The 27,331-nt window shown below is 38.7% G+C and overlaps 1 protein-coding gene across 1 annotated transcript in view; it reads right to left on the bottom strand.

The window, feature by feature from the left end:
* Nucleotides 1-1,752: 1,752 nt before the first annotated feature.
* RASGRP3 (RAS guanyl releasing protein 3) overlaps nt 1,753-27,331 on the bottom strand; it is a 141,193-nt gene continuing 115,614 nt past the window's right edge. Inside the window, exons 13-17 of the mRNA XM_063443118.1 lie at nt 23,251-23,398; nt 9,950-9,986; nt 8,377-8,502; nt 5,314-5,681; nt 1,753-2,034 (exon numbers count right to left, since the gene is read on the bottom strand). Coding sequence (XP_063299188.1) covers nt 2,026-2,034; nt 5,314-5,681; nt 8,377-8,502; nt 9,950-9,986; nt 23,251-23,398 — 688 coding nt within the window. The 3' untranslated portion in view covers nt 1,753-2,025. The remainder of the gene's footprint in view (nt 2,035-5,313; nt 5,682-8,376; nt 8,503-9,949; nt 9,987-23,250; nt 23,399-27,331) is intronic.

Raw genomic sequence — 27,331 nt, 5'->3', positions numbered from 1 at the left:
GTGCGTGCGTGAGTGCGTGTGTGTGTGTGTGTGTGTGTAAAACAGTTTTTATTATATTTGAACTGTCACTTTTGTTTTATTTTTCCATTAGTGTGCTAGAGGGAAGTTGGGACATTTGAGAATTCTATGCCGTACATCTACCTAAATGTGTGATAAATCGGCAAACGAATTGATAGTAACTATCATGCCTTTTTTATTAAAATGGGTTTTTTTGGGATTTATTTGAAATTCTGTTTTGTACAAAATCCATGTATGACAACTTTTCTTAAACCAACACTAGAGTCACCAAAACAACTTTAGCTTAATGAAGCAGTTTTGGTGTATAGTGCATGCCCCTGAAGTCTTAATGCTCAATTCTCTGCCATTTAAATCACTTTGTTTCTACGGCCCTAGTCACAACTTCCTGCATGTGATTTACACAGCATTCCTAAATACTGTAAAGTGAGATCTAAGTTTTAGCCTTCCTTTATTGCACAGTCTATTTAATTTAGGATGTCCTATCTACTACACTGTTAATAGTCTGCAAGACCTTGCAGAAGCCTCAAACCCCTAAAGTAAGTTAACGTCTGATTGAAAATAAAACCAATTTTTTCATACAGGCTGTGTGAGAGATGTGGCAATTTAACTCCTAAATCACAGTGAATTGAGCAGTGAAACTTCAGATACATGATCTATACAGCAAAACAGCTTCATTAAGCTAAAACATTTTTGGTGGCTGTAGTGTTATGCCATGTATATGGCAAATTAAGGAAAAATCAGCATAACTGATGGTACACCTCACATTGATGGCAGTTATCAATTAATAATGACTAGTGATAGGCAACTTCATACATAAGGTACAAAAGATGCATAAAGGCTGGATGGTGCTTATGTGCATGAGAAAAAAAAGATATGTGGAAGATTCCTCGGACTTCATCTGTCTTACAGGATTGACCACCACTTTGTATCCTTGCACATGCACCAGTGTACTGTAAAGACATTAAAGGTGATGCAACTGTCATGAAGCCAGGCTGTCAAAAGTTGTAGAAACACGCCGACAGTTCTGTCATATTTCATATGTCTGAAATACTACTTCAAAAACACAATTATTCTCACATACAGTAGGTGTGGTAAGAAATATAAAAATGGTCAAATATAGGTAAACACCCACATCACATTAGTATGAGTGTAGTTTGCTTAAAAAAAAAAAAAAAGGGGAACAGAATGGAAAAGGTTTCTACATTTGAGCATAATGCCTGCATACAGTAAGTACAATTAAATCATATATTTCTAAAATAAAGATACGTTTTATAGCGACCTCTGTAATGCTAAAATAATACTAGGTGGTACAAGAGGGACAATTCATTCACTCTTATGCTATAATCTATGAACCTTCCTTTAAAGGAATATGGGTGGAAGCTGTCATTTTCGGGACATTTGCAAGTATAATAGGTAGGAGTAGACTGGTTTCTAGCAGACACATTTAATATTCTGCAAGCTGGGAACCATTTCTGTAGTATAATAAAGGTAAGTGATGCCTTGTGTACTAAAGTTTGTTTTGAAAAGCAAATGAAAGAGTTAAAAAATGCGTTCACGTGATTTTGGTAGCAAATGGGTTAAGTATCAATGTCTCACCTCCTGCTGCTCACTTGAAAATATATGTGCTTCAAATAAAATCCAGCCCCAATTACTGAAATAAAACAGTCTTTATCATGGCTTATTGTTAAGCAATTGTTTTAAGAAATAAATACAATAAACACATTTACACTCAAACACAGTAAAAATAAATGTAAGTAGTGGCTCAAAGTACTCAAAAAATAGTTTTTGAGACTCATATAGTCTTCTCGTATTTTAAAGTTTATCATATGTGGCTTAAGGAGAAGAGCAAGTCTGTGGTTTAGCAGAAGTAGTGCATATCATCTTCAGGACTATCCTGGCCTCATGTTTTAATTAAGATGTATGACTTTGGAGATCCCATAAGACGTTGGAGGGTTTTTTGATGATATTTCCAGTAGTATGTCGTCTTCAAAATTAGAAATTCAAGGATCAACTCTCCTATAAAAAATAAAACTTAATTATTAAATGGGCACCATTACATTATAAAGTGCTATTTTCACACAGGGGGAATACCCAGATTTAGGATTGATTCTTGTCACATGTATACTCCCCTTCCCACCTTAAACATTTGACTTATTTATTCTTTAACTGAAGGAGGTTAATTTGCTTATCAGACAGTTAGAGCCTAACAAGAGATTTGGTAACTATCCATTTTACTTTCTATTTCTTTCAGTATCTCTGGGGTCATGATTTGTTATACAGCATACATTATTCTACGTTCGAAATAAATGAATGCAATTAAGAGAGCAGGAGACAATACATTCTAAACTAAACACTCTGTGCAATAAGGAATATTACATTTTTTTTAAAGCTCTTTTCAGGAAAAGTATAGGGAAGCCATGTGAGTCACAGCTAGGGGAGATGTGGTTACATAAACCCCTGAAGTGATTTAACTCCTCAATCGCAGAAAATTGACAGTGATACCCACGCCCGGACTGGGAAAAAAATTTGCCCCGGGCATTTTTTAATCACAGCGGCTCACTGAGAGGGGGACGGGGCCAGGTAAGGTGTCTTTTGTCATCAAAGTGAGCATGTTGGTTCAATGCTCTTCTAGGGCAGACCATACACAGAGCTCTGCTGAAGAGCTGTAGCATGAGAAAAAAGGCTCTGTATTTGTTATGAATAGCAGAAGTAAATTTAATACCATGCTTGCGCTGTGTTTGATTGAAACTTTTCTCTGGTATCTCCATAAATGGGATACCAGGAGACAAAAATGCCAGGAAAGAGTATTGTGCATGTGTTTGAAGCCTACTGGTGGGATTGTGTGTGTACAGAGTGAGCTGATTGTGGTGTGGTATTGTATAAATAGGTTGGTGTAATGAACCCTGATGTAGTAGCTCTCGGTTAGTTTGTTTCCACCCTAACTGCTATGAGCATGAGTGTTTATAACTCGCAGTTTGGGTGTCCGTTTGTCTATTCCTCCAGATCAGGTATAGCTTTCCCAGGAGATTCTCCCAACGCAGTGAACAGGTACCCAAACATCAGCTGAAACTTGATGAATGGTGTAGCAAGACTGAAGCTTTATTGGTGCCACACTGACTTTTATACAATTCACCATGCAAGGGTACTCCCACAGAGTACCTTGTGGGAAACTGGGACACAAAGTTTACAGCCAATGACAATATATTGACAAAGTGTGACACTCCCAATACAAACAGATAATTCCCTCCTCTCTGCCTGTGAGATAATTGAGTCAGCTAGCGTAATAACTCAATTATCTCCAGGCAGAAAAAAACATATTTTTCACAAAACTTAGAAAGTGCCCTAAAACACATAGCATCCTCATATCCCCTAATAGCCCTGATCTGGGTGACCAACATATCCAAAAATCACCCAGATCAGTTCAGGGGTTTTTAAATTTTATGGAAGTCCCATTTGGACCGACCGCACACAAGGCTCCTGCCCAGAAACCGTATTTTGAAAAGTCACAAAAACGAACTAATGCATGAACGGAACCCCCTGGCTCATAGTAGCGATCGTTCCCCTGGTTTGGGAACTAAACTAACGAACAGCACTCTGCTGTTTGGGAAAAGGAAGCAGGCGTTCGTGTAGTTTGACTGGTGTTCGGGAAGTCAAGTGTCCAATTTTAGTTCCAGACACTAGACGACGAGGCCCTGCTGCCTCCTATCATGCAAACAAGATGGCCGCCATTTTCTCTTGCACGTGGCGTTCGGCTATATGAGGCCACATAGGGAGAGCGCTTACTTGATGGTTTCCTTTGAACATAATGAGCCTGGGGAGTGGTTGGTGGTTCGGTAGTTTTGAAACAACCGAACAAACAAAGTTAAACTGGGTAAAACATACGAAATACTGTTAGAAAAAGTCTCGGAAATGCTGGGTTTCCTTACAGTTGGTTTCAGTGTTTGGTGCTGTAGAGAGTGTGTATGTAGGGGACATAGTGTGTATAGGAGATGTAGCCAGTGTGTGCAAATGGGCTGTAGTGTGTGTAGGGGTTATAGAGAGTGTGTGTTTAGAGAATGTAGTATGTGTTTGCTTACAAAGAATCTAGTGTGTGCATGTCAGGAATGTAGTGTCTGTGTGTGTGTGTGTGTGTGTATGTGTGTGTAGGGGATCTAGTTAGTGTTTGTTTGAAGGACCCAGAGTGTGTATAGGAGATCTAGTGAATGTGTGTGTAGAGGATTCAGAGTGTATATAGGGAGCTAGTGTGTGTACGTGTAGATGATACAGAGTTGGGTAAAGGATCTAGTGTGTGTCTGGAATATAATGTATTTAAGAGTGTAGTATGTGTGTGAGGGTGCAATGAGTGTGTGAGGAGTATGTATACATATATGCTTTAGTATACATATATGCCTGAAAGTATAGTGTGAGTGGTGCAGTGTGTTGGGGGAGTGCTGTGGGTGTAATGGGTGTGTGTGAGAGGGGTGCACTGTGTGTGAGGGGTGTGCTGTGTGTGTGAAGGATACTGTGTGTCAGTGTGGGAAGAGCTGTGTGTGTGAAAGGGGTGCCGTAAGGGTGCTGTGTGTGTATGAGAGTTCTGTGTGTGTATAAGTGAGGGATGCAGTGTGTGTGAGGGTGCTGTGTGTGAGAGTGTAGTTTGTGTGGGTGGGTGCTGTGTGTGAATATGTTTGAAAGAATTGTGTGTTGGGGGAGGCAGATTAATGTCAATATATATGTATTATTTTTATTTTATAAAGAAAATTAATAATTTGTATCCCCCGCTCCCTTCTTACCTTATACCTGGGGGGGGACCGTGCTGCAATCCATGGTGGTCCTTGTGTAGCCTGCGGGGCTAGAGTTCCCTCTCGCGAGACCGGACTGTTGCCATGGCAACGCTCCGACCCCACAAGAGGAACCCGGTGGAGCAGCAAGCTAGAGCTCCTCTGGGTCCTTTCCATCCCTCCCAGCTCTGCCTTTGGGCTGGTGAGGGAGATATTTGAACTGTCCACTGGCCCGTCATGGAATACAGCAGGGCCGGCGCTCGGATAGCGCGGGCCCTGCATAGACGGGCCGGGGAGATCTTGGCCAGTCCGGGCCTGATGATAATGCAAGACCATGATCTGAACATCAAAACCAAAAATAAGTTAAATAGTTTTTTGTGTTTAGAGTGGACATTAAACTATTTAAAATATCTGGTCTCAAAACATAACAGATGTAATAGACAAACTATCCCTATGGTTTTGAATAACATAGTTATATTATATGTCAGTAAATTGATACTCTGGAATGACATTCAGTATTTCTAAAAAAAATACTCACATCTGTATTATTAATGTCCTCTTTGACTTCTGTTCCATTATGATCTACAATATTTTCCAAGATTTGTACTTCCATAATGTTCATATTAGTGTGCATGTTTGGTTTTTCGTTTTCCCACTTAGCAAAACCCTTGTTTTTTGTAGACTTTCCATAGAACTTGCATTTCATCTTTGGAAAAGTATGAGAACCAGTGTCACTCCAGCCAGAGTCTGGCCACAGAGGATCTGTCTGTGTTGCTTGACTGGTGGTCGATCGCTGTAGACGTACTGAAATCTTTCTTGAAGATCCAGTAACTAAAGTAATAGCTCGTCCATCAAGATCTTGATTTTCTCTTCCAGTAGATGGGAATTCAAAGACTTCATCTTGAGCTACAATTTAGAGGTTCATTGGTTTACTAAGTTATCTGCTTCTAGATATGTAATTAAAGTTCTACACATTATTGAGCTCCAAACCACCTGCAGAGGTTGCAAACTTACCAATAACTATAGATTTGTAAGAGATATTAAAGGGTGTAAAAACCAGTTAAACATGAAAATTTTAATAAATCCCTGGTATGTTTTTGACCCCTTAATGACCATAATATACTCTAAATGTCATGATATAGCTGCATTTCTTTAAACATATCACCAACAGGTCATTTCATACTGTGCTGCAGAGCTGGACTGGGACAAACATTTGGACTAGGCATTTAAGGGAAAAGCAGTCCAATATGGGAAGGGCCACTTTGGCCACTGAGGGAGCTGTGTTTTCTCTGCTCTGCTCCCTCGTAGGCTGTCTACTGATGCTGGGAGCTGAATTATGATGTCATATTCCGGCTCCCAGGATCAGCAAACGGCGCACGAGGAAGCAGAGCAGAGAAAACACAGCTCCCTCACCACATCTGACAGGAACTCTGCTGACCGACGCACTGAAGCCCCACTGGACCCCAGGGACAAATCCACGCCAGCTCTCCAGGTAGGGAGGCTGGGTGGACATTTAATATTAATAATTTGTGTGTGTCTGTAAGTGTATGTGTGTGTCTGAATGTGTATGTGTCTGCAAGTGTATGTGTGTTTGAGTGTGTCTTTAAGTGTATGTGTCTGTACGTTTATGTGTGTGTGTGTGTGTGTCTGAGCGTGTATGTATGCATTTGTCTGTAAGTGTATGTGTGTATGTGAGTGTGTGTGTCTGTGAGTGTATGTGTGTATCAATGTCTGTCTGTGAGTGTGTGTGTCTGAGTGTATGTGTGTGTGTCTGTAAGTGTATGTGTTTGTAAGTGTATGTGTGTCTGAGTGTGTTTGTGAGTGTGTGTGTGTTTGTGTGTGTCTGTAAGTGTATGTGTCTGAGCATGTGTGTGTGTCTGTAAGTTTATGTGCATGTAAGTGTATGTGTGTCTCAGTGTGTGTATGTGTGTCTCTACATGTGTCTGTATGTATGGGTCTTTATGTGTGTGTGTCTGCATGTATGTGTCTCCATGTGTATCTGTTTGTCTGCATGTGGGGGGGGGGGGGCGGGGATGTGTGGGGTAGGAGGTAGATGTATGAGGGGTCCCAGGGCAATTTTTGCACCCGGGCCCCGTGGCTTCTAGTTATGCCTCTAGCAGTGGTGCTGGTTATACCTGTATGATTTTCTTGTGTGAAAAGGACATGTGTGGATTATGTCACTGAACCGGTGTGTCTGGGTTTGCATGTGAGGAACTGTAGATGGCTGTGCTGGGGGTATAATGGCTGTGATGGTTGGATTTGGGCAATAATGTGAGGAATAGTTGGTGTGATAAGGGGGAGAGGGGCTTTGATGGGGGGTAGGAGCTATGATAAAGGGGATGAGAGCTGTTATGAAGGATAGGTGTTTTACTGGGGGGCGATGATGGCTGTGATGGGGATAGGGGCAATTATGTAGGGTTTAGGGGTTGTAATATGATCATGTGGGTATAGGGGCAAAAGGTGTAATTGTTGGGGGGTAGGGGTTGTCTTGGGGTATAGAGGGGCTGTGATGGTGGGAGTAGGGGCTGTGATGGGGAGATAGGGATTTTGATGGGGAGATATGGGGGCTTTACTGGGGTGATGGGGACTATGATGAGGGTTATAGGGACTGTGATAGGGGTAGGGGCAGTACTGGTGGCATTGAGGTTGTGGTGGGGATAGGGGACATGTGTGGTGGAAAGAAAAAAAAATATTAAAAGCATATTCCCTTTTTCTTGAGACATACCATAGGCCAGGGTGGTGGGAATCCTGTTCCCTAGAGATGTGCTGCTTGGTCTGCAGCTCCAGTGGGTGCAGACAGCTCCAAAAGGTATTTATATCTCTAGTATGGTGAGCGTTTGTGGGTATAATGCAATGCATGGTATAACCTACAGCATGCTATGCCATTTTGTTCTGTGTAAAACATGTATCTCCTCTCCTATCTCCAGAACACAAGCTGATGTGTAGAATTTCAAAGACTGATGGTTGGATGCCAGGGAGCTGTGTGTGCTACTTGATAATGTAATTTATACGAAACGCATAGCCATATTGTGTATCTTGAGCCATACCTGCATGTTATATGTTATTCACTGCCATTTTTGCATCTATTCCTTACGAGGAACTAAAATATTTGAAGTTTTATACAAACCAGTTGATGTTGTACTGTTGATGGTGTACACTGAGGATTGACTACATATTTTGGGTGGTGCCAGAGTGAGTACTTGTAAAGTGAATTCTGTACGATATTGAAGTGTTTAAGAATTCTATTTCCATTTTGGAGACTGTTTACCTGTACTATCAGGCTTGCAAGCATAACTGCATCTCGGGTGTGAAAGACATGCTTTATGGTTTCATTTTTTTTATGTGTGTGCTACTGAACATATACAAGTTTAGGGTCATTTTAGAAACAAGACTCATAACTGAGAGAAAAAAACATGGAATAACAGCTGGAGACGGGGGAGAGAAGAATGAATACCCTCCATAACAGCAGGAACTTTGCATGAAACTAAGTAATTTCCTATTAAACTTTCAACACGACTAACTGAACTCTTCTGAGAACAGAGACAGAAATGTATAAAAACAATATTTTTTTTCATAAAATCACTTATTTTTTTAATTTTACCTGGAGCTAGAGATGGACTGCTTGGAAGGGAGCCATGGTTGCTCCCTATTGAGGTGCCTCGGGAGAGTTTCCTACATGCTAACACTAGTAGCTCCTTGCACTGCTTGTGACAATTAGCACCACAATCTGGGGAAACAAGTAAAAATATATTATTGCACCTATTTTGTATTTAAATATAAGCCATCAAATTGTCATTTAGTATATGGAATATGTAAAATATTTAATAACTTGAGAAACATAAGTGTAAAAACTCTTCTAGAAGAACAGGCATAAGACATCAGAGACACCAACAACTTTGCTATAGTAACCAGATATGATATTTTATAAATACTCCATATATAACTACCCAATATTTTTTTTATAAAGGGGTTGTAAATATATTTTCTCTTTTCCTATCATGGTAACATAACCATGATAAAAGTTTTTTTTACAATATTCACATATTTGTAGTGTTAGATTACGAACCCAACAAGCCTGGTAGTTATTATTATAGAAGGCCCAAATTATAGACATTCATAGATAAAATTCATAACACACACCCATACCTCCCAAGTGTCCATGATGTGGTGGAACATCAATTTGTTACCTGTGTCCTGCCAACCTGAGATATTTATTTGATTATTTTCTGCTTGTCATGAACACAAAATAAAATCCATTACCCTCCACCTTGTAACCCATGAAATCTATAGGTGAAATGTTGTGACTTCTACAAGGATGTATTTAATGGTTTTTCATGCATTTAGGCACATGACTGTATAAAAATAAAATCAGCATTGCTCCATACAACCTTCTATAAAGCATAACCTTTATTGGAGCACTTAAAAAACAATAAATATAAAAACCACTATAATATAAAAACCACTAGGACATGACAAATAGAACAAACTATTTGAGGGTATGTGTAGGTATATAGGTATGTGTAGGTATATAGGAAATGTATTTTTTTTACGTGTATATTAATATCATTTATGTGTATAAATGATCTTTTGCCGACCTAACTCACAAAAAGGGTTTTGGGGTGCAGAGTGGCACGCAGAAATCCTGCACAGATCTGGGGAGGGGTGGATAGATAGATAGATAGACAGACAGACAGATAGACAGACAGATAGACAGACAGACAGATAGAGAGATGAAAGCTATTTTGAGTGTGTTGAAATTTCAATGCAGTCAAAATATATGCATGAGACATAATATGGACTATTTTGTTTTGTGTGATGCACAATAGATGCCCATTGCACCCTATTACTCATGAGCAAAATTGAAAGATTCTGTTTTGCATGCTTGCACATTCATGAGAGTACAGTAGTGACAACAGCTACTGGCAGAGGTAGTATGGTAACAAAAAGATAGAGGAATAACTCCATGCTTCCCCTTTAAACACCTCCACACAAGCAGACATGTCATCTTATGGGGTCTCTACAAGAAATGCAAAGACCCCAAAAGTGACAGTGCATCACAAAATGAGTGCATGTTAAAAGATCTGTGCATGTGTAAAATAAAGCTGGATATTTATCTTTTCATGATGTGTTGCAAGATAGCATGCACACAGTAAGCACAGACACAGCATAGTTACCTTTGCATTTGTATCCTTGTTTGATTATACCCCAAAGCTGAAACAAAGAGCAAAGTTTACAAAACCAGTAAGAGAAACAGAATAGCAAGTCATAAAGAAGGAAGTAGCAGTAGCTATATCACATAAACAGGACATTACAGTACATAACACACTTCCTGGCAAGGAGAACTATAATGCCCATGGGAAGTAGCAGCTTGTCATTCATTAAGCAAAGCTGATATCCCTTTTTAAAGTCATCATAGAATGAACGCTTGTTTGAGCAGGGCCTTCATTACCTGCCAGAAATACCCAATTTCTATAATTGTGAAGTGCTGCAGAATACGTTGGCTCTAATAGTAAACATGGGTGATCCTACAGCAGGTGATTGACTACAAGCTTCGGCAAATCTTAACTATTCTAGCCAAAGTGCTTCTTTAAAGGGTCACGTGTAATACGTTTAAAATAATAAGATTGTTTTTATATTTTAAATCACCGAAATAAAATATTCAATCTATATGCTCTATGTGTCTTTGAAAGAATTACTATGTAACATGTGCTATCGGGGCTCATAAGACCTGACACCTACAGCCTTTGATTACCATCATCTGTACTTCGATTATCATAGCAGTCAATAGTTAGATTAACTTATTGAATTGATTTATTTACTATTTTTGGGTGGCTGGGGTTTCGGGTTGCTTATCCTTCTGCAAACTACGGCGAGAATATACCGCTTATAGCACATGTTACATAGTAAGTCTTTTGTTGCATTTTGCAGGGGGTCACTGTTAGGGAGCTAGATTAGCCACTATTAATGATAGGTGCCCTTGAATGCACAGATGGGCATTTAGATATCTATCAGATGGACTGTTTGAGTAAACATTGGCTCATACTAGCACTAACAGATAAAATTTATAAAATCTCCAGCACATTTTCATCTCCAAAAAAGCTTGGAGTTTAGCAGACCTTTGAAAGACACCTCATTAAGTTGTATTTGATCATTGCCGTCACTCAGATATAACTGTTTAGGGGATATTCACCTGTTTCTGGGTTTACCCTTTGGGTTTCTTTGTAACTGTTGCTAATGAATTTTTAGTTCGGATACCTTGAATTTCTGCTCTTCATTTTTGTTACTAGCATCTTTATTCTTTATTGCAATATATTGAGTTACATAGTATCCACCTGAACCTTGTATCGCCTTAACAGGAAACTTATATGTACTGGGAATATATCTCATACTTAGGTCTGCTAACATTGACACTTTGTCTATTGATTTAATACTAATTTTATACTCTGTAATTTTTCTCACGTTCCCTCACCACACATTTAGGTTTATTTATAAGGATTTTTGTTTTCTATTTAAACATTTGTTTTTCCAATTTTACATATTTTATTATTAAAAGTTATGTTTTAAGATAATTTGTCTCTTGCTAGGACTTGATCTCGATACAGGACAGTGTGTTCTTTCCTCTTTATTTACATTCCTCAACAAGGGTTGTTTAGATATACACAATGTTATTCACTTCACCTGTCAGTGGTTTTAATGTGGTGGCTGATCAGTTTATATGCATCAATATTCACTTTTTTTTAGTTTGTATTATTTTCTTCATATTTAGATCTTCGATTAAGGTCTAATCCTTTTTTTTTGTAGCTGGTTATTTTCTTTTTACATAGATAATTATTACATTTCAAACTTTAGGTCAATATAACTGATGTCTTAGGCCTAAAAATTGTAATTCACTTGGAATTCCTGAACAACTCTTCTACTGTCACTTCCAGAACCTATATATATTTGTAAACTTATAACAAACTTCAAGAAGCATGTTTTAGATTGTCATATAAATTGTGTTTCTCAATTATTTATCATTCCAATAAATTGATCTCTTTAACCCCAGAGTTTAGTGTATAACGCGTAATGTAATTATTTGTAAATAGAATATAGCCCCTAAGAAAAATATGCATTACACGTCTACACTTTTCTATTTCAGAATTTCCTTCTAGAGTTTACCACTATTCCTTTCAGCAGAATTGTTAAAATATTGGAACTCCTGCTTTTAGCAAAATACAAGTCATTTTAAACGTTAAAACACATGTAAAAATTACATTCAAATGGCGGGCAAGGGTTAATGTGAGTTAGAAGTCCTTTATTTGAATAAATGTGTAAATAATTATATTTATCACAGACTATGGTGTTTTAAACAGAGGTTTAAGACTTCTCATTTCAAAAAGCTTTATTAGACTTAAAACCACGACAAATGTATTCAAATTAAATAAATGATCCATAAAATTAGATGGACTTCTTTAATAGTTTGTGTACTTAAAGGAACACTCTGAGCACCAATACAACTAAAGTACATTTGACAGGTTTTCCTCACATGAATAATATGTTTCTTAGTTTACTTAAAGGACCACTCCCCACCCCAAAAGCACTTCAGCTTGCTGAAGTGCTTTATCGGTGAGGAGTATCAGCACTTTTATAAATTAACTGGGGAACTCCCCCTGGCTGTTAATCAAACAGCCAGGGAGGATTCCTTCCTACTTCCATTAGCTCTCCTGAGCTAACGGAAGTGGCAGTCACGCTCTACTTGCCTGCCTCCCCACCCTCCCTCACAGACTTCAGATCAGCTTGACAGCTTCATCCCTCCACATGCGACTGGGTGTGTGTAGTCCGGTATACGTACACGCAACATTGTGCATGTGCCTGCACGAGCCTCTGATTGGTTATTTCCTTGTGAAGAGACTGAAAGTCTCCTCCGGGAAAAAGGGAAGGGACTTCCAAAGGCTGCAGTCAGAAGAACTGCAGCTTTTGTAAGCTATTTTAAACTATATTCCCAATGAATACATACATGAAAATATGCATGCACGTGTTCATTTGGGATATATCTACTAAACTGTAGTTTTTTTGGTGGGGAGTTTGGAAGTGTGTAGTGGTCCTTTAAAATAAACAAATGTTTTGTAGCTTTCTGCAGAATAACTCAATCCCCTTAGCCATTTGTTCAGTTTTCACAAAGCATCTTCCCTATTGGAAGATAAATAGTGTAGCTCAGCCAATGAGAGATCCGTGTAATCTAAGCTGCTGTCTTGACTACACTCTCACTGCCAATCACTGTCCTCTTCTTATCTGTAAAACATTTTAAAGCATTGCTAAGGGGACAGAAAGCATATAATAAGAAGCCAGTAATTGGAAGTGGGGCAGAGTCATGTCAGCAATTCAGCTCACACTGATCTCTCTCAGTGGTTAATAATAATCAAGTTACTTTGCACAAAGAGGAAGGATGACTAAAGAGGCAGAGTAACATTTCAAAAATCTGCAAAAAAGTTTTTATATTTAGCATAACTAAAGAGATTTGAATGTTGACAAAAATATATATTATGAACAGGAGGCCAAAACTATCACCTCAAAGCTTTTTTTTTTTTTTTTTTTATAAATACAATAATAATTTCCTTGAGTTTTAAAAAGGAAATATTATTTTTAATGAAAATGAGAAAAATGCATCCCTGCCTCGGGTCGAATACTGTTTGAAAACCAACAATTAGTCTCTCTGGTCTTTCCTGCTTCTGTGCAGGGATTGAAACAGGGAAAACCATAGAGCCTAACTGTTCATTTTCAAACAAATGTTAAAGTGCAAGTATATGGCTAAAGGATCATGGCATATACTAAAAGCAGGGATGAGTTTTCTATTTTATTTTAATTTTTACATATTTTACATATACTTCAATTAAAATAATAAGGAGAATTGAAATTATAATTACTGTAATTTTCTAAACCTGGCTATTTCTCATGGCAGCATCACTTATAGAAAGCTTTGCCTGAGAACCTATAACAGGGTAGGAAATTTAATTCAAATTAAGACTGTATGCATAAAAGGTTCCTGTTTTCATGCAACAGTCAATTCTAAAGCAAAGAACACCTGGGAGGGTAACTTGATGCTGCCATGAGAAATAGCCAGAAAAAGAAAATTATGGTAAGTATGATTTACATTTTTCTTATTTATGGCTAATCATGGCAGCAGCACTTATGGGTATTACCCAAGCTGAAACTAACAGTAAAGGGTAAATCAAAACAGTCAAACAGCATATGCTGCAAAAAGTAGAAATTTTATTAAAAAATAACAGAAGATAATACAATTCTACTAAAAGATGTAGCAGGTGAAGCCATATCCAGCTTATAGTGTTTAATAAACATGACCAATAAGAACCATGTGGCTGCCTTGCATATATCATCAGGAGGAAATTTGGGCCCAATTTGCCCAAGAAGTTGCTAATGACCTCATAGGATGAGCTTTAATCTTTGCTGGTGGAGTTATTATTGCGATATGCATCTGAAATAACTTGCAAAGTTTTTAGTTTGTCTTGAGGTAAGGCTTTTTTGGATTGTTCTTTTGCTACATCAGATAGGCATTTAATACAGCAATTCTTGCCTTCCTGAGCTTAATCTTTTCCTTTTGTTTTCTAGGAGATCGATCCTGACTTCTACTTGGGCTGTAAAGATATAAGCAGAAGGCCATGCATAATATGTTTGGGTGCTTATGCACTCTTTTAGTTCTCATATGTATATTATTTGGCTCATATTGTTTCTACAAATAGAGTTTCTGGAGGCAGTGGGAGAGGCCATGCTACAATAAAAAAAACAAAGTAACATTAGAATGTATGATAATTTCCTATTAAGAATAAGACGGAATTATCCCATGGATAACGGACCTGAAAGATAGCAGAAAATTGTCAAAGCAGCCACTGGCGAATTTCAACTGAATTACAATCGAATTTAGATAGGACCGCAACTAAGTACCTTACCATCGACTGGACAAAGGCAAAACTGAGATCTGTTAAATTTAAAATTTATCGCATGCACATGGGAACCCAGTAAAAAGCAAACAAACGTCTGCAGGTCCATCGAACGCATGTAGAAAAATCAGAGAAATCCCCGGCATCTTAACTAAAGAAGCCATTAACAGAATCGTCCCTCTTATCGTATATTTGGAATAGAAAACCTAGCAGAATTAAATTGTCCACACTTCAAACACCTGGAGTTGGTGGAGGTATGGGTTTTCCAGATTTTATTAAATATTTCCAAGCCACCAATGCAGCAGCCACATTCAAATTTAATCTTAATTCAGATTTCCCATAATGACCTGAGATGGAAGCTGCAAAAATTGCACCATTTTCATAAAAAAAAAAAAAATTATGGATACCTTCACCTTATAGACGAAAATAGTTGAAAATGTTCCCATCGACAAAAACAACTATCAGAGTCTGGAATGTTCTATTTCAAAAAATTAAACCATCATAATTGTAGCCAAGAGCATCACCTATTTCAGTGCTCAGAGTTGCCATTCTAGATTTTGATGTAGGTTATTGGTCAAATCATTCAGTAACACATATCGAGAACCTAATATCTTCAAATTCCTTTCTTGCCTTTTCAGAAATAAAAAACAAGTATAATTTAGATAATGTGAATGAGAAAATATATGATGTTATGATCGAAACAATAGTTAATAAATGTAGTTTCTCCTATCTTAAAATGAATATGTCTGTTATAGAAAAAATTTACTATTCAGATCCTGATCGTAAACACATGATTTCCACCTATTGTGAATTACTTAATGATAGAGGAAATGTAAAATTAGACTTGATGATTAAGTTGAAAAATTAACTGGGAAAGGAGTTAGAAACAACAGAATGGTCAAATATAGCAATGGCCTTAAAAGGTGTTTCTCAATGTGCTTCTCATTTGGAATCTCATTTTAAAATTCTAAACAGGTGGTACCTCACTCCATCTAAGTTATTCAAATTAAAACGATCTCACACTAACAAATGTTGGAGGGAGTTTGGTCAAGTAGGCTCTTTATCTCAATACTAAATTGAGAAATTTTTGGAAATCTATACATTCTCTGATCATACTCTTAGATTAATCGATAATTGACGTAACCCCTACACTTTACTCTTTCAAAAAAACTCCTAAATAACCTATATAAACCAACATGAATAATATTAGGACATATATTAATAGCAGCCACCATGGATATCCCCAGACATTAGAAAGCACCCATGATTCCAGACTTGAAGGAGGTTTTAAACTCACTCTGTGAAAATATGAGATACAAATTATAACTAAGAATAACATCTGAAAACAATATTATCTTAGGACATGAATGGGAAGAATTGGAAAAGATGGTCAGACGACTATATCATTTGTAGGCATTGTCTCACCTTACCAAATATAAAGAATTGAAATGTCATATTCAGCTTATGACATTTAAAGATATCTTTAAAAAAAGTTTTTAAGACTTTATTGTATTTCTTGAATTGTAAAACCAGATAAATATACTGTTCATTTTCCCTAGTTAATATTTTTTATAATGTATACTATGACACATGTTCTTTTCTTTTGGAAATGTTGTATCACAATAACTTTGAAAATATGGGACATGGCTTGGGAAATCTGTAAGTGGAAACTCAATTTAAACAAATTAAATTATTGTATGTGCTGCTCTTGTATACAATATGAACAATAGTTTACCTTATTAGTAAAATGACAGAAACTCCAGGTGGGGGAACATATAAAGAGGGACTTATGGATTTTTGCCCTTATTCAGATAAATAGACTAACCAGTCTAATTATGCATTTTACTGTTCCCAAGCTGAACAAGTATATTTAATCCCACGTTGTAGTACTTATCCTAGTTAATCCTGTTAAAAACAGGCTATTTACTGGGATCTTCATACAAAGAGAAGCTGAACTTTTTTTCTGGGAGTCCCATGGTGCACATAAGAAGGTGGCCAAAAAGGAAAATATACTTGGAAAAAATGTTCATGTTTGTCTGTGTGAGGACAGAAAAAAGACTGTCGACTGTGGCACAAAAGGAAAAGGGACCTTTTAAATACAGTCCTAATTTTAATTCTATTTCCTGTTATTGGTCCTGGGGCGGAGCTACCCATAAGTGATGCAGCAGGAAATCTATTTTCCTTCAATACTTGAAGAAAGAATTATTAGGATATAGATATAAAAAAAACTGACATGACAGTTGTCCTTTAACCCCTTATTGACAAGACCGTTTCTCAATTATCTTACCATTAAGGACCAGGGCTGCTTTTACATTTCTACGGTGTTTGTGTTTAGCTGTACTTTTCCTCTTACTCATTTACTGTACCCACACATATTATATACAGGGTTTCTCACCTTTAAATGGTCTTTCTAAAGATACCATTATTTTCATCATATCATATAATTTACTATAAAAGGTTTTTATAAAATATGATGAATATATTTAAAAAAAACACTTTTTCTAACTTTGACCCCCAAAATCTGTTATGCATCTACAACTGCTAAAAAACACCTATTCTAAACAATTTCTTAGCTGATCTTAGCTTTTTATGGCAAGTTATAAGGCTATAAGTACAAGTAGGGCATTGCTGTTTCAAAATATATATTATTTTATAATGTATCAATAGTGACATTGTAGCACTGTTATCTGTCATACATCTCTGAATCACACCTCACATGTACATATTTTTTTAAAGTAGGCAACCCAGGGTAAAACAGTACCCCCTTGTACAGGTTTTAGTGTGTCATGTAAAGTTACAGGGTTAAATACAGTGCTAGCAAATTCAATTCTCTGGAATTTCGGCCTGGGTTGTCAGGCAGGTCCCTCAAATTGCAATTAAATAAAATTACTTCATTATGTAAAAATATTACATAAATATGCACATAGCATTTAAATATATATACATATTTATATATTTGAAGTCTACAGGTATATTTATGAAATCATTTCTGCAATTCTGTATATGGATATATATATATATATATATATATATATATATATTTATTTCGTATTAAATGTATTTATATATATACGTAGATATATATATATATATATATATATATATATATAATTTCATTCTAAGTGTATTTTGAGAGTAATATATATATATATTAATATCAAAATACAGTTAAAATAAAATTGCATATAAAATAAATATATATTTTTTACATTTTTTTATTATTTAATTTTTTAAAATTGTTATTATTTTATAATAATATATATATATATATATACAATATTTATATATAGTTAGATATATTATACATCTACGTGTGTAATTAAATTATATATGTATATATATTTTATATATATATATATATACACACACGTGTGTAATTAAATTAATATATGTATATATTAATATAAAAATACACTTAGTATGACATTATATATATATAAGATATATAGATATATATTATATAGATATAACATATGTATGTATATTATATATATTTCCAGGCTAATCATGGCAGCATATACACATGGGTTAGCTCCTACCCTTACAGCCAATAAGACAGGATTTAAACAAATTCTTATAAAGGAAGATCCAGAGATGAGCCCTCAGTCTTATTCCTGTCCTTACAGCCTTTAGGAAGGGAGCTCCTTAGCTCCCTTTGGAAATTAAGTACACTGTATACTTTGAACTATTTTAAATTACTTTATAGGTCTTGGTACTTTCTAGGTCTCCTTAGCTCCCTTTAGAGATTAAGTACACTGTATACTTTGAACTATTTTAAATTACTTTCTAGGTCTCCTATACCGTTTTGCATTCATACCAGGACCTGTCCTGGGGTACCTGAGACCTATAGGGGACGTCCTGGCTTGGATCAGGGTGTCCTTCACTCCGTCCTCCATCCTCCCAGCTTGGATTGCCCGGATCGCGGAGAGGACACTGGCGCATGCGCAATGCGCTCAGATCGCTTTTTGGCGACAAAATGCAGTTTGGGTAAGGTCGCGAGGTCGCGGCGGCCATCTTTACTATGGGCAAAACCGAAAATGGCAGGTAAATGGACGAAAATGCCAGGAATAAGGTTAGTGTTCAGCAGCTACTATTTAAAGAGACCTGGAACTCGAAGGAGGTTGGTGTGGTAACTATACTTGTGCAGTTTAAAGTTGTATTAGCTTGGAAAGAAACAAGTTAGGACTCTGGAAATTGGTGCCAGGATGTTTCTATCTTTTTGCCACAGGTTTGTGTATTTTATATATATTTACCCTCCTCTGTGAATTTATGGGATTTAATCTGAGAGAATTATTTTATATTTCTTTGTTGTAGTAGCCCATTATGAGCTCTCCTAGTAGGAACCCCTTACCCTGTTCGGATGAATCCAGGTGAGTAGGGGTCCATTTATTTTATATATTACTTTATATAGTAGTTTATTCTTCATCTACTAAAACGGTTCCTTGTATCACTTTTAGTAACGGAGAACAATCTGTTACATCTCCCCCACGTAAGAGGAGACAGAAGTCAGACCCCTGTGCAGGATGTGATGGAAATGGCGATGGAAGGCAAACATCTGTGCCTAAACTGTCTGCAGAATCCAAAGATTCCTGGGTCAAAGCAATAATTCAAGGAGGTTACAGGTTAGAATTCCTCAGAAGACCCAGGGGCGACTTCTTCATACCCACAGGTCTGCCCAAGGACAAGGGCAGAAGCAGGGCTCTGGGAGACTATGTTCAGAACCTCAGGTCCCAAAGGGTCATCGTTTCAGTTTCGGAAAAGGAACGATTCCAGGGTCACTATTCACCTCTGTTCTTAGTCCAAAAAGACAAGGACAAGTGGAGACCTATTCTAGACCTGCGGAGAATAAACAGGAGACTACTAGTCAGATCCTTCAAGATGGAGTCCATAAGATCCATCTCCCTAGCTATCCGGAAGGCAGATTGGCTCATAGCTATAGATCTAAAGGATGCCTACTATCACGTCCCAATAACCAAGGAACATCATCGTTTTCTCCGATTTGCAATAGGAGAAGACCACTTTCAATTCAGTGCACTTTCATTTGGCATGAGCACAGCACCCAGGACCTTTTCAAAGGTATTAGTCATTCTTATAGAAAGATTGGGGATTCAGGGAATCTCTCTGTTTCATTATCTAGACAACCTACTATTAGTAGCACCAAATGTCCAGATGGCAGCACTACACAGGCATTTTGTGCTACCAGAACTGCATCGATTCGGCTGGTTGGTGAATCTACAGAAGAGCAGCCTCATTCCATTGCAGAGGATTATGTTTCTGGGGGCGAATTTCGACACTCTCCAGAAGTCCATCTCTCTTTCACAAGAAAGGATACGGAGGATTTTATGCTTCATCTACAAGATTTTACACCTTCGTATGATAACAGCAAGGAAATACTCGCAAACTTCTGGGCAGTCTAACTTCTTCTATAGGACTAGTCAGGTGGGCCCAGTGGCACCTCAGAGTTCCTCAGAGGTCATTCCTAACCCAGATCAAATGGCGGGTTATGGATTGGAATCAACCCTTGAAGATCTCTCCGTTGGTAAAAATGCACCTGGCCTGGTGGTTAAGAAAAGAGAATTTTGAAAGAGGATTCTCTTTGTTAGAACCCAATTGGGTCCTATTGACGACAGATTCCAGCGCTCATGGCTGGGGTGCCCACTGTCAGGACCAGATGACTCAAGGTCGATGTGAAATGTTTTGGAATTACGTGCCATCCACAGAGCTCTCATACACTTCAAGGGGATCCTGAAGAACAGGTGAATACGAGTCCAGTCCGACAACCAGGCGGCAGTAGCCTATATCTCTCATCAAGGCGGAACTTGCAGCCGACTGTTGATGAGGGAACTACAACCCATCATGTGTTGGTATCAGAAGAATATTCAGGGTATTTCTGCAGTACACCTCCCAGGGGTTCAGAATACCATGGCAGATTACCTGAGCCGTGTGACAATAGACAAGAGCGAGTGGCATCTAAGCCCTGAAGTATTTCAGAAGCTGTCTTTAATCTGGGGATCTCCACAGATAGACCTCGTGGCAACTGCCCAGAACACACAGGTCGAACCATTCTTCTCAAGACTGGTCGATCACAGAGCCAGGGGTCAGGATGCTCTATCCCAACCTTGGAGGTTCACTCTGGCCTATGTGTTCCCTTCTATACCTCTCATATACCCAACTCTGAAGAAGATTCAGAAGGACAAGGTAGAGGTCATCGCTATCCTCCCATTCTGGCCCCCTCGGCCCTGGTTCCCTATGGCGAGACGGATGAGTCGGAAACCCCTGAGGGAACTGCCAGTCCAGGCAAATTTACTATCCCAGGGACCGCTGCTACACCCAAACCCTCTAACCCTCAAGTTGAGGGCTTGGAGATTGAGCGGGAAGCTCTGATGAATGCTGGCATGCCTGACGTGGTCATCAGAACTCTCCTGAGATCACGTAAGATATCAACTTCCTTCACATATTATAGGATTTGGCAGGCCTTTGTTTGTTGGGCACAAGAACATCAGGTGGTGATTAAACCCCTGGCCTAATCTTCAGTGCTCTGTTTAATTCAGGCTGGCCTTGATAAGGGCTTTAGCTATAACACTCTGAAGGTCTATGTATCAGCTCTATCTGCTTTGTTAGGTACCCGATGGGCTCTAGAACCATTGGTCATACGTTTCTTTAAAGCAGCAATGAAGATCCGGCCTCCTCTTAAGGTATTTCTGCCGGCATGGGACCTACCTCTGGTCCTGAAGGCCATGACTAGGTCACCCTTTGAACCACTTGACCAGGCTTCATTGATGGTACTTACTCGAAAGGTACTCCTGTTGGTCACAGTTACCTCTGCACGAAGGATATGTGAACTCCAGAAATTTCCCTTGAAACACCATATACAAGGGTACTTCAGGACCGGTTGGTCCTCAGACCAGTTCCGGAATTTCTACCCAAAGTGATTACACTTGAACCAGGAGATTGTGCTGCCATCCTTCTATCCGAATCCCTCTTCTCCAGAAGAAGAAATTTGGCACACTCTGGATGTGGTTCAAGCATTGTCTCTCTACCTGGAGAAGACCAGCCCCTTCCGGAGATCGTCCAGACTTTTTGCATTGTCTATTGGCCACAGGTGGGGTGAAGCTGCCTCTATCTCTACGTTGAGACAATGGGTGGTATTGGCCATCTCAAGTTCTTATAAGTACTTATCGCTGCCGGTTCCTACTGGTATCAGGGCTCACTCTACTCGTGCTATCGCAGCATCTTGGGCTTCTGTGGAAAATGCTTCTCCAGATGATATTTGTAAAGCAGGCACTTGGTCTTCAGTGACCACTTTCATCCAACATTACAAGCTGGATGTTAAAGCTACAGTGGACTCTCATTTTGGTCATCAAGTCCTTAATTCAGTTCACTCCTCTCGACACTCGTAATTTGTATATGTGTATTTATCTTCATTAAATCTTTTTTGCATCCATTATGTCTCTTGTTTCCCTCCCTGTGAGCTTGGGTAGTACCATGTGTATATGCTGGAAAATGTATTCATACTTACCGTAATTTTCTTTTCCTGGCTATTATTCATGGCAGCATGTACGGCCCGCCCTTATGGATCTAGTTCTTCTGTAAGCGCATGTTAACTGACTGAGGGACTCATCTCTGGATCCTCCTTTATAATAATTTGTTTAAATCCTGTCCTATTGGCTGTAAGGGGAGGAGCTAACCCATGTGTATATGCTGCCATGAATAATAGCCAGGAAAAAAAAAATTACGGTAAGTATGAATACATTTTCCATTATATGTATAATTATATTTTGATTTAATAACATTTTTATTTTATTTTACAGATGCAGTGAGACTGCTTGTCAGTTTAGGCAGTCCCCCTGCAGGCAGCACTATGGACGCCAATTACGGCCATGTGAATGCTCTTTCAGAGTGATCACATGGCCCGTGGGGGGCCTAATTTGCCGAGGGGGGACTGTCTGGGCTGTCAGGCAGTCCCCCCAGACCTGGAGCAACACCGATTGCCTGCGGGGGAACTGCGGTGATCGGATAAGTCATAAGGGTTTTTGTCCTTAAGGGGTTAGGTTTTGTAGATGCCTGGAATGTCCTTATAGTAGTGTGAATAGTATGACTGTGCATACACTATACACTAATAAGGTTATTCACAAACCACTGAATTGTAATGAATTAAAATCTAAATGCAAAACAGAGGTTAAAAGAGCAAAGCTGTGACTATAGCTGGGTTGAAATTTTTTTTCCAGATCATGTGTCTAGCCTGAATTTTACCATTCAGATTGTAATTCAATACAATTGGGAAATTGCTGATAAAACTTCAGTCTGTTCAGGAAGACCACACAAGAGGATTATGCCAGCATTGCATAAGATTGCATACAAGCTCACATCTACTTCATTTTTGTGAATGATTGTGGGAAATCTTTTTTTTGTGGAAACTGATTGGAAAAAGTTTGAGAAACACTTCCTAGGAATTACCATTGAAATTCTTGCAATAGCAAGAACCACCTACTATCCCAACTGAAACCCTGAAATGGTTAAAACACATTTAGAAAACTTACAAATCCAGCACAGTGCTCACAGAATGTTGGTTTCAGATATGTCATCTCTTGGAAGTTGTGAATGAAGCCAGGGCCCATTTTACAATGAAACTGAGATTTAGCCCTTAAAAAGTAGGCCATCATTTCGTCCTTGCTGATACGGCCATCTCTGTCAATAAAAAAAAGAAACAACCTTTTAATAAAATTTCAACTTATATCAATATTAAGAAGTTGGAAACGTTATTTTGTTATCGAACGGTCTCTAAGGTTACTTCTGTTGCTATCTCCCTGCTTGATGAATCTAGGATCATCCCTCATAAATTGATCAATATTTGGGAGAGGGAATTAAATTTAGCGATTCCTCTAAAGGACTGGCTAGTTTCCTTAATTAATACAAACAAATATATACATTGTCTTAATCTGACTGAATGCCACTTCAAGGTAGTACATAGATGGTACTTTACTCCAACATGATTGACAAAAATGTATGTGACATATGATTCCACTTGCTGGAGATGTGGCACATACCCGGGCACATATACTCATATATGGTGGGACTGCCCACTAGTCAAATCGCTTTGGGTATGGGCATTCAATATCTTCTATATAGTAACACTTATTAAATTCAACAATACTCCTGCTACTGCCCTTCTACATTTGAATTGGCAATTAAAGTCGCATAAATATATTTGTTTTGCTACTCACTGCTTTGTTGCAGTTAAAATTATTATTGCCAGACAGTGGAAGACCTCCAATTTATTCCAGAAATCCCGTTTGATCGACCAAATTAGATTTCAATTAACAATGGAAAAAATATTATAATAAATACAACTGTTTCCTCCAAAAAAAGTGAATGGTATTCTGACTGGCTTCAAAAATTCTCCAACATTTAATTGTAATATATTTCTGGTTTGGTTGTTCCTCTCCATTCATTTCCAAATACATAAAAATATATATAATAACAATAATTGGTTTCAATCTGGGTGATCTCAGTATTGTAATATAGTGATAAGCTTGTTTTTACTAGGCTTTGATACAGCATTAGGAAATCCTTTCTGCTCTTGTAAAGGTGGTGGCCTATCTTTATTGTCCTGTTCTGGTTACTATGTGTATTTGATATATTTTGTACAAAAGGGAAGACTCTATAGCAAATGATTGATATCAAATGTTTGTCTTTACTATATTAATTGAACACATTTTGTATTGTTACATGTCTATGAATTCTTTTGATACAATGGAAAAATCTCTAATAAAAATTTATTCAAAAACAAAACAAAAAAACATATCAATATTAGCAGTTCAGTGTGCTTCATAACAGAATAAAATCCTAAATATTTGAAGTCATTTCCTGCTCTTTTAAACAATTGCATTAAACATAATACATAGGATTAGATTTGATGATGTTGTCCTACATATAAAGGTTTAATGAGGTGTATTGTCAAAATTGACATCATTTCAGCTGTTTGCAATGAACAAATCGAGCAAAAGCAATTAGAACAGCTCAATACAATGATTAGTTTAGGTGGTTATCCCAAATTCAACTGAAAATGACACATATAATGACTTCTCCAGTCTCAAAATTATTCAGTCCCCTGAATAGAATCCCTCACAACAGCACAAATATGCAAAACGGGTGTTGTCTCAAGCACACCTAACCAAGGACTTTATTAGTTGCACCAGGTGTGCTTGAGCTGGAACACTTGAAATACTTGTACTGACTAGGGATTTGTTGAGTTTCATGTTCGACTGCATGTTAAAAAACATGGCTAAGTCAAAATAATGGTCCACAAAGTTAAGAGAAGAGACCATCACCCTTTACAAACAAGGAACAGGATACAAAATAGAGAAAATTTATGCCAAACTTACCGTAATTTTCTTTTCCTGGCTATTTCTCATGGCAGCATCACTTATGGGTAGCTCCTCCCTTAGCAGTCACAGGACAGGAATTAATTAGATTAATTAATTAGACTGATAGGTATAAAGAGTCCCTCCTCCCCTTACACCACAGTCCAATTATAAAGCTGAAAATAAAAAATGGGCGGGAACCCTGATGCTGCCATGAGAAATAGCCAGGAAAAGAAAATTACGGTAAGTTTGGCATAAATTTTCTCTATTCCTGGCTAATCATGGCAGCATCACTTATGGGTAATACCCAAGCTCACAAAATTAGGGTGGGAATAAAATTATGATAAAACACACAGAACAAATTATTATGCTATGACTGAATTTAATATCAACGGGACAAAGAAACCGTAGACAAGACACTCTTCCCAAATGAGGTGGAAGGAGCATCCACATCAAGTTTGTAGTGTTTCATGAACGTCATCGGGGAAGACCAGGTGGCTGCCTTGCAAATGTCATCGTATGGAACCTCTGCCCAATTAGCCCAGGAAGTTGACAATGCTCTGGTTGAATGAGCCTTTATCTTCAGTGGAGGAGAGCGATCTTTATTGAGATAAGCCTTTCTGATTACAAGAGCAATCCAACGCTTCAATGTAGATAGAGAGGCTGCCTCACCTCTCCTGGCCCCTGAAGGCAAAACGAAAAGCTGGTGAGTTTTCCTGTAAGGAGCAGAACGTTCAAGGTACACAGACAGGCAGTCCATAACATCCAAACGATGCCACTTGATCTCCTCTGGTGAAGAAGGATTGGGGTAGAAGGATGGCAGGACCACCTCTTGAGATAGATGGAAACGAGAGACCACTTTAGGCAGAAATGCTGGATTAGGTTTCAGGCACACCCTATTGTGGTAGAATTGGAGACAAGAAGGCAGGGTGGAGTAGGCCTTGATCTCTGAAATTCTCCTAGCGGAAGTAATTGCTACTAAGAACAATGTTTTGTAAGTTAGGAGGACAGCATCCAAATTCTCAAGAGGAACGAATAGATCCTCAGACAGGTAGTTGAGAACAAGCGGAAGGTCCCAAGGAGGGGTAGTGGATCTCGAAGGCGGTCTCAACTTGAAAGCTGCCTTGAAGAACCTGGAGATCAATGGGTCTGATGACCAAGAGGTGTTGCACAAAGCTGACAGGGCCGAAGACTGAACTTTAAGAGTGCTGATGCTAAGACCCTTATCCAGACCTTCTTGCAGGAACTCCAAGATTTCAGTGTTGCGAGGGCGTATTCTATGGTAGCATGAAGACGTAGAAGCCTTCCTTGAGTGTAAGAGAGTATTGACCACTGCTTCTGAAAGGCCTAATTGTTGAAGTCTTTCTTTTTCAAGACCCACACCCCCAATTTGAGGCGTTCCGGATGAGGATGGGATATTGGACCCTGCGTTAGCAGATCCTTCAAAACAGGCAGGGGCCGAGGCTGTTCCTGGCTCAGCGTTGACAGTAGGGGAAACCACGGCCTTCGAGGCCAAATCGGGATTATGGCAATAACCGTTTTCCCTTCTGCCCAAACTTTTCTCAGGAACCTGGGTATCATGGGTAGGGGAGGGAACGCATACCCCAGATCGAACGACCAAGGAAGAGATAGAGCATCCTGGCCCAGTGCCTGACTCTCTGGGTGGAGGGAGAAGTAATTCTCCACCTGGCGATTCCTGAACGAGGCCATCAGGTCGATCTGGGGCATGCCCCACCGACGGGTGATCCAAGCAAAAACTGACTGGTGAAGTTTCCATTCTCCCGGGAGAATTTCTGATCTGCTGAGAAAATCCGCCGCTACGTTCTCCGAGCCTGGGAGATAGATAGCCTTCAGTCCCTGGAGATAGGTCATGGCCATCACCATTAGAGGAGCTAGCTCTTTTAAGAGCCGCTTGCTCCTTGTGCCTCCCTGGTTGTTTACATAAGAGGCCACCGCTCGGTTGTCCGTCTTGATCAACACCCAGGAATTCCTGATCTTCGGAAGGAACACCTGAATGGCCTTGGAAACAGCTCGCAGTTCTCTTAGGTTCGAGTGGAGCCGACTTTCTTCTCGAGTCCACCACCCCTGAGTCCATGAGGAATCGAGGTGGGCACCCCAACCAGAAGAACTGGCATCCGTCGTAATAACGGTCCACGGAGGTTCTTCCAAGGGAAAACCCTTTGCTAGGTTCTTCCCGTTCCTCCACCAGTCCAACTCTCTTCTTACTGGCAGGGGCAGAGAAATTTTCTGATCCCAA

Source organism: Pelobates fuscus, chromosome 2 (assembly GCF_036172605.1).
Source record: "Pelobates fuscus isolate aPelFus1 chromosome 2, aPelFus1.pri, whole genome shotgun sequence".
Lineage (NCBI taxonomy): Eukaryota > Metazoa > Chordata > Amphibia > Anura > Pelobatidae > Pelobates > Pelobates fuscus.
The sequence above is the reverse complement of the archived record's forward strand: the minus strand, read 5'-3'. Positions and strand labels throughout refer to the sequence as shown.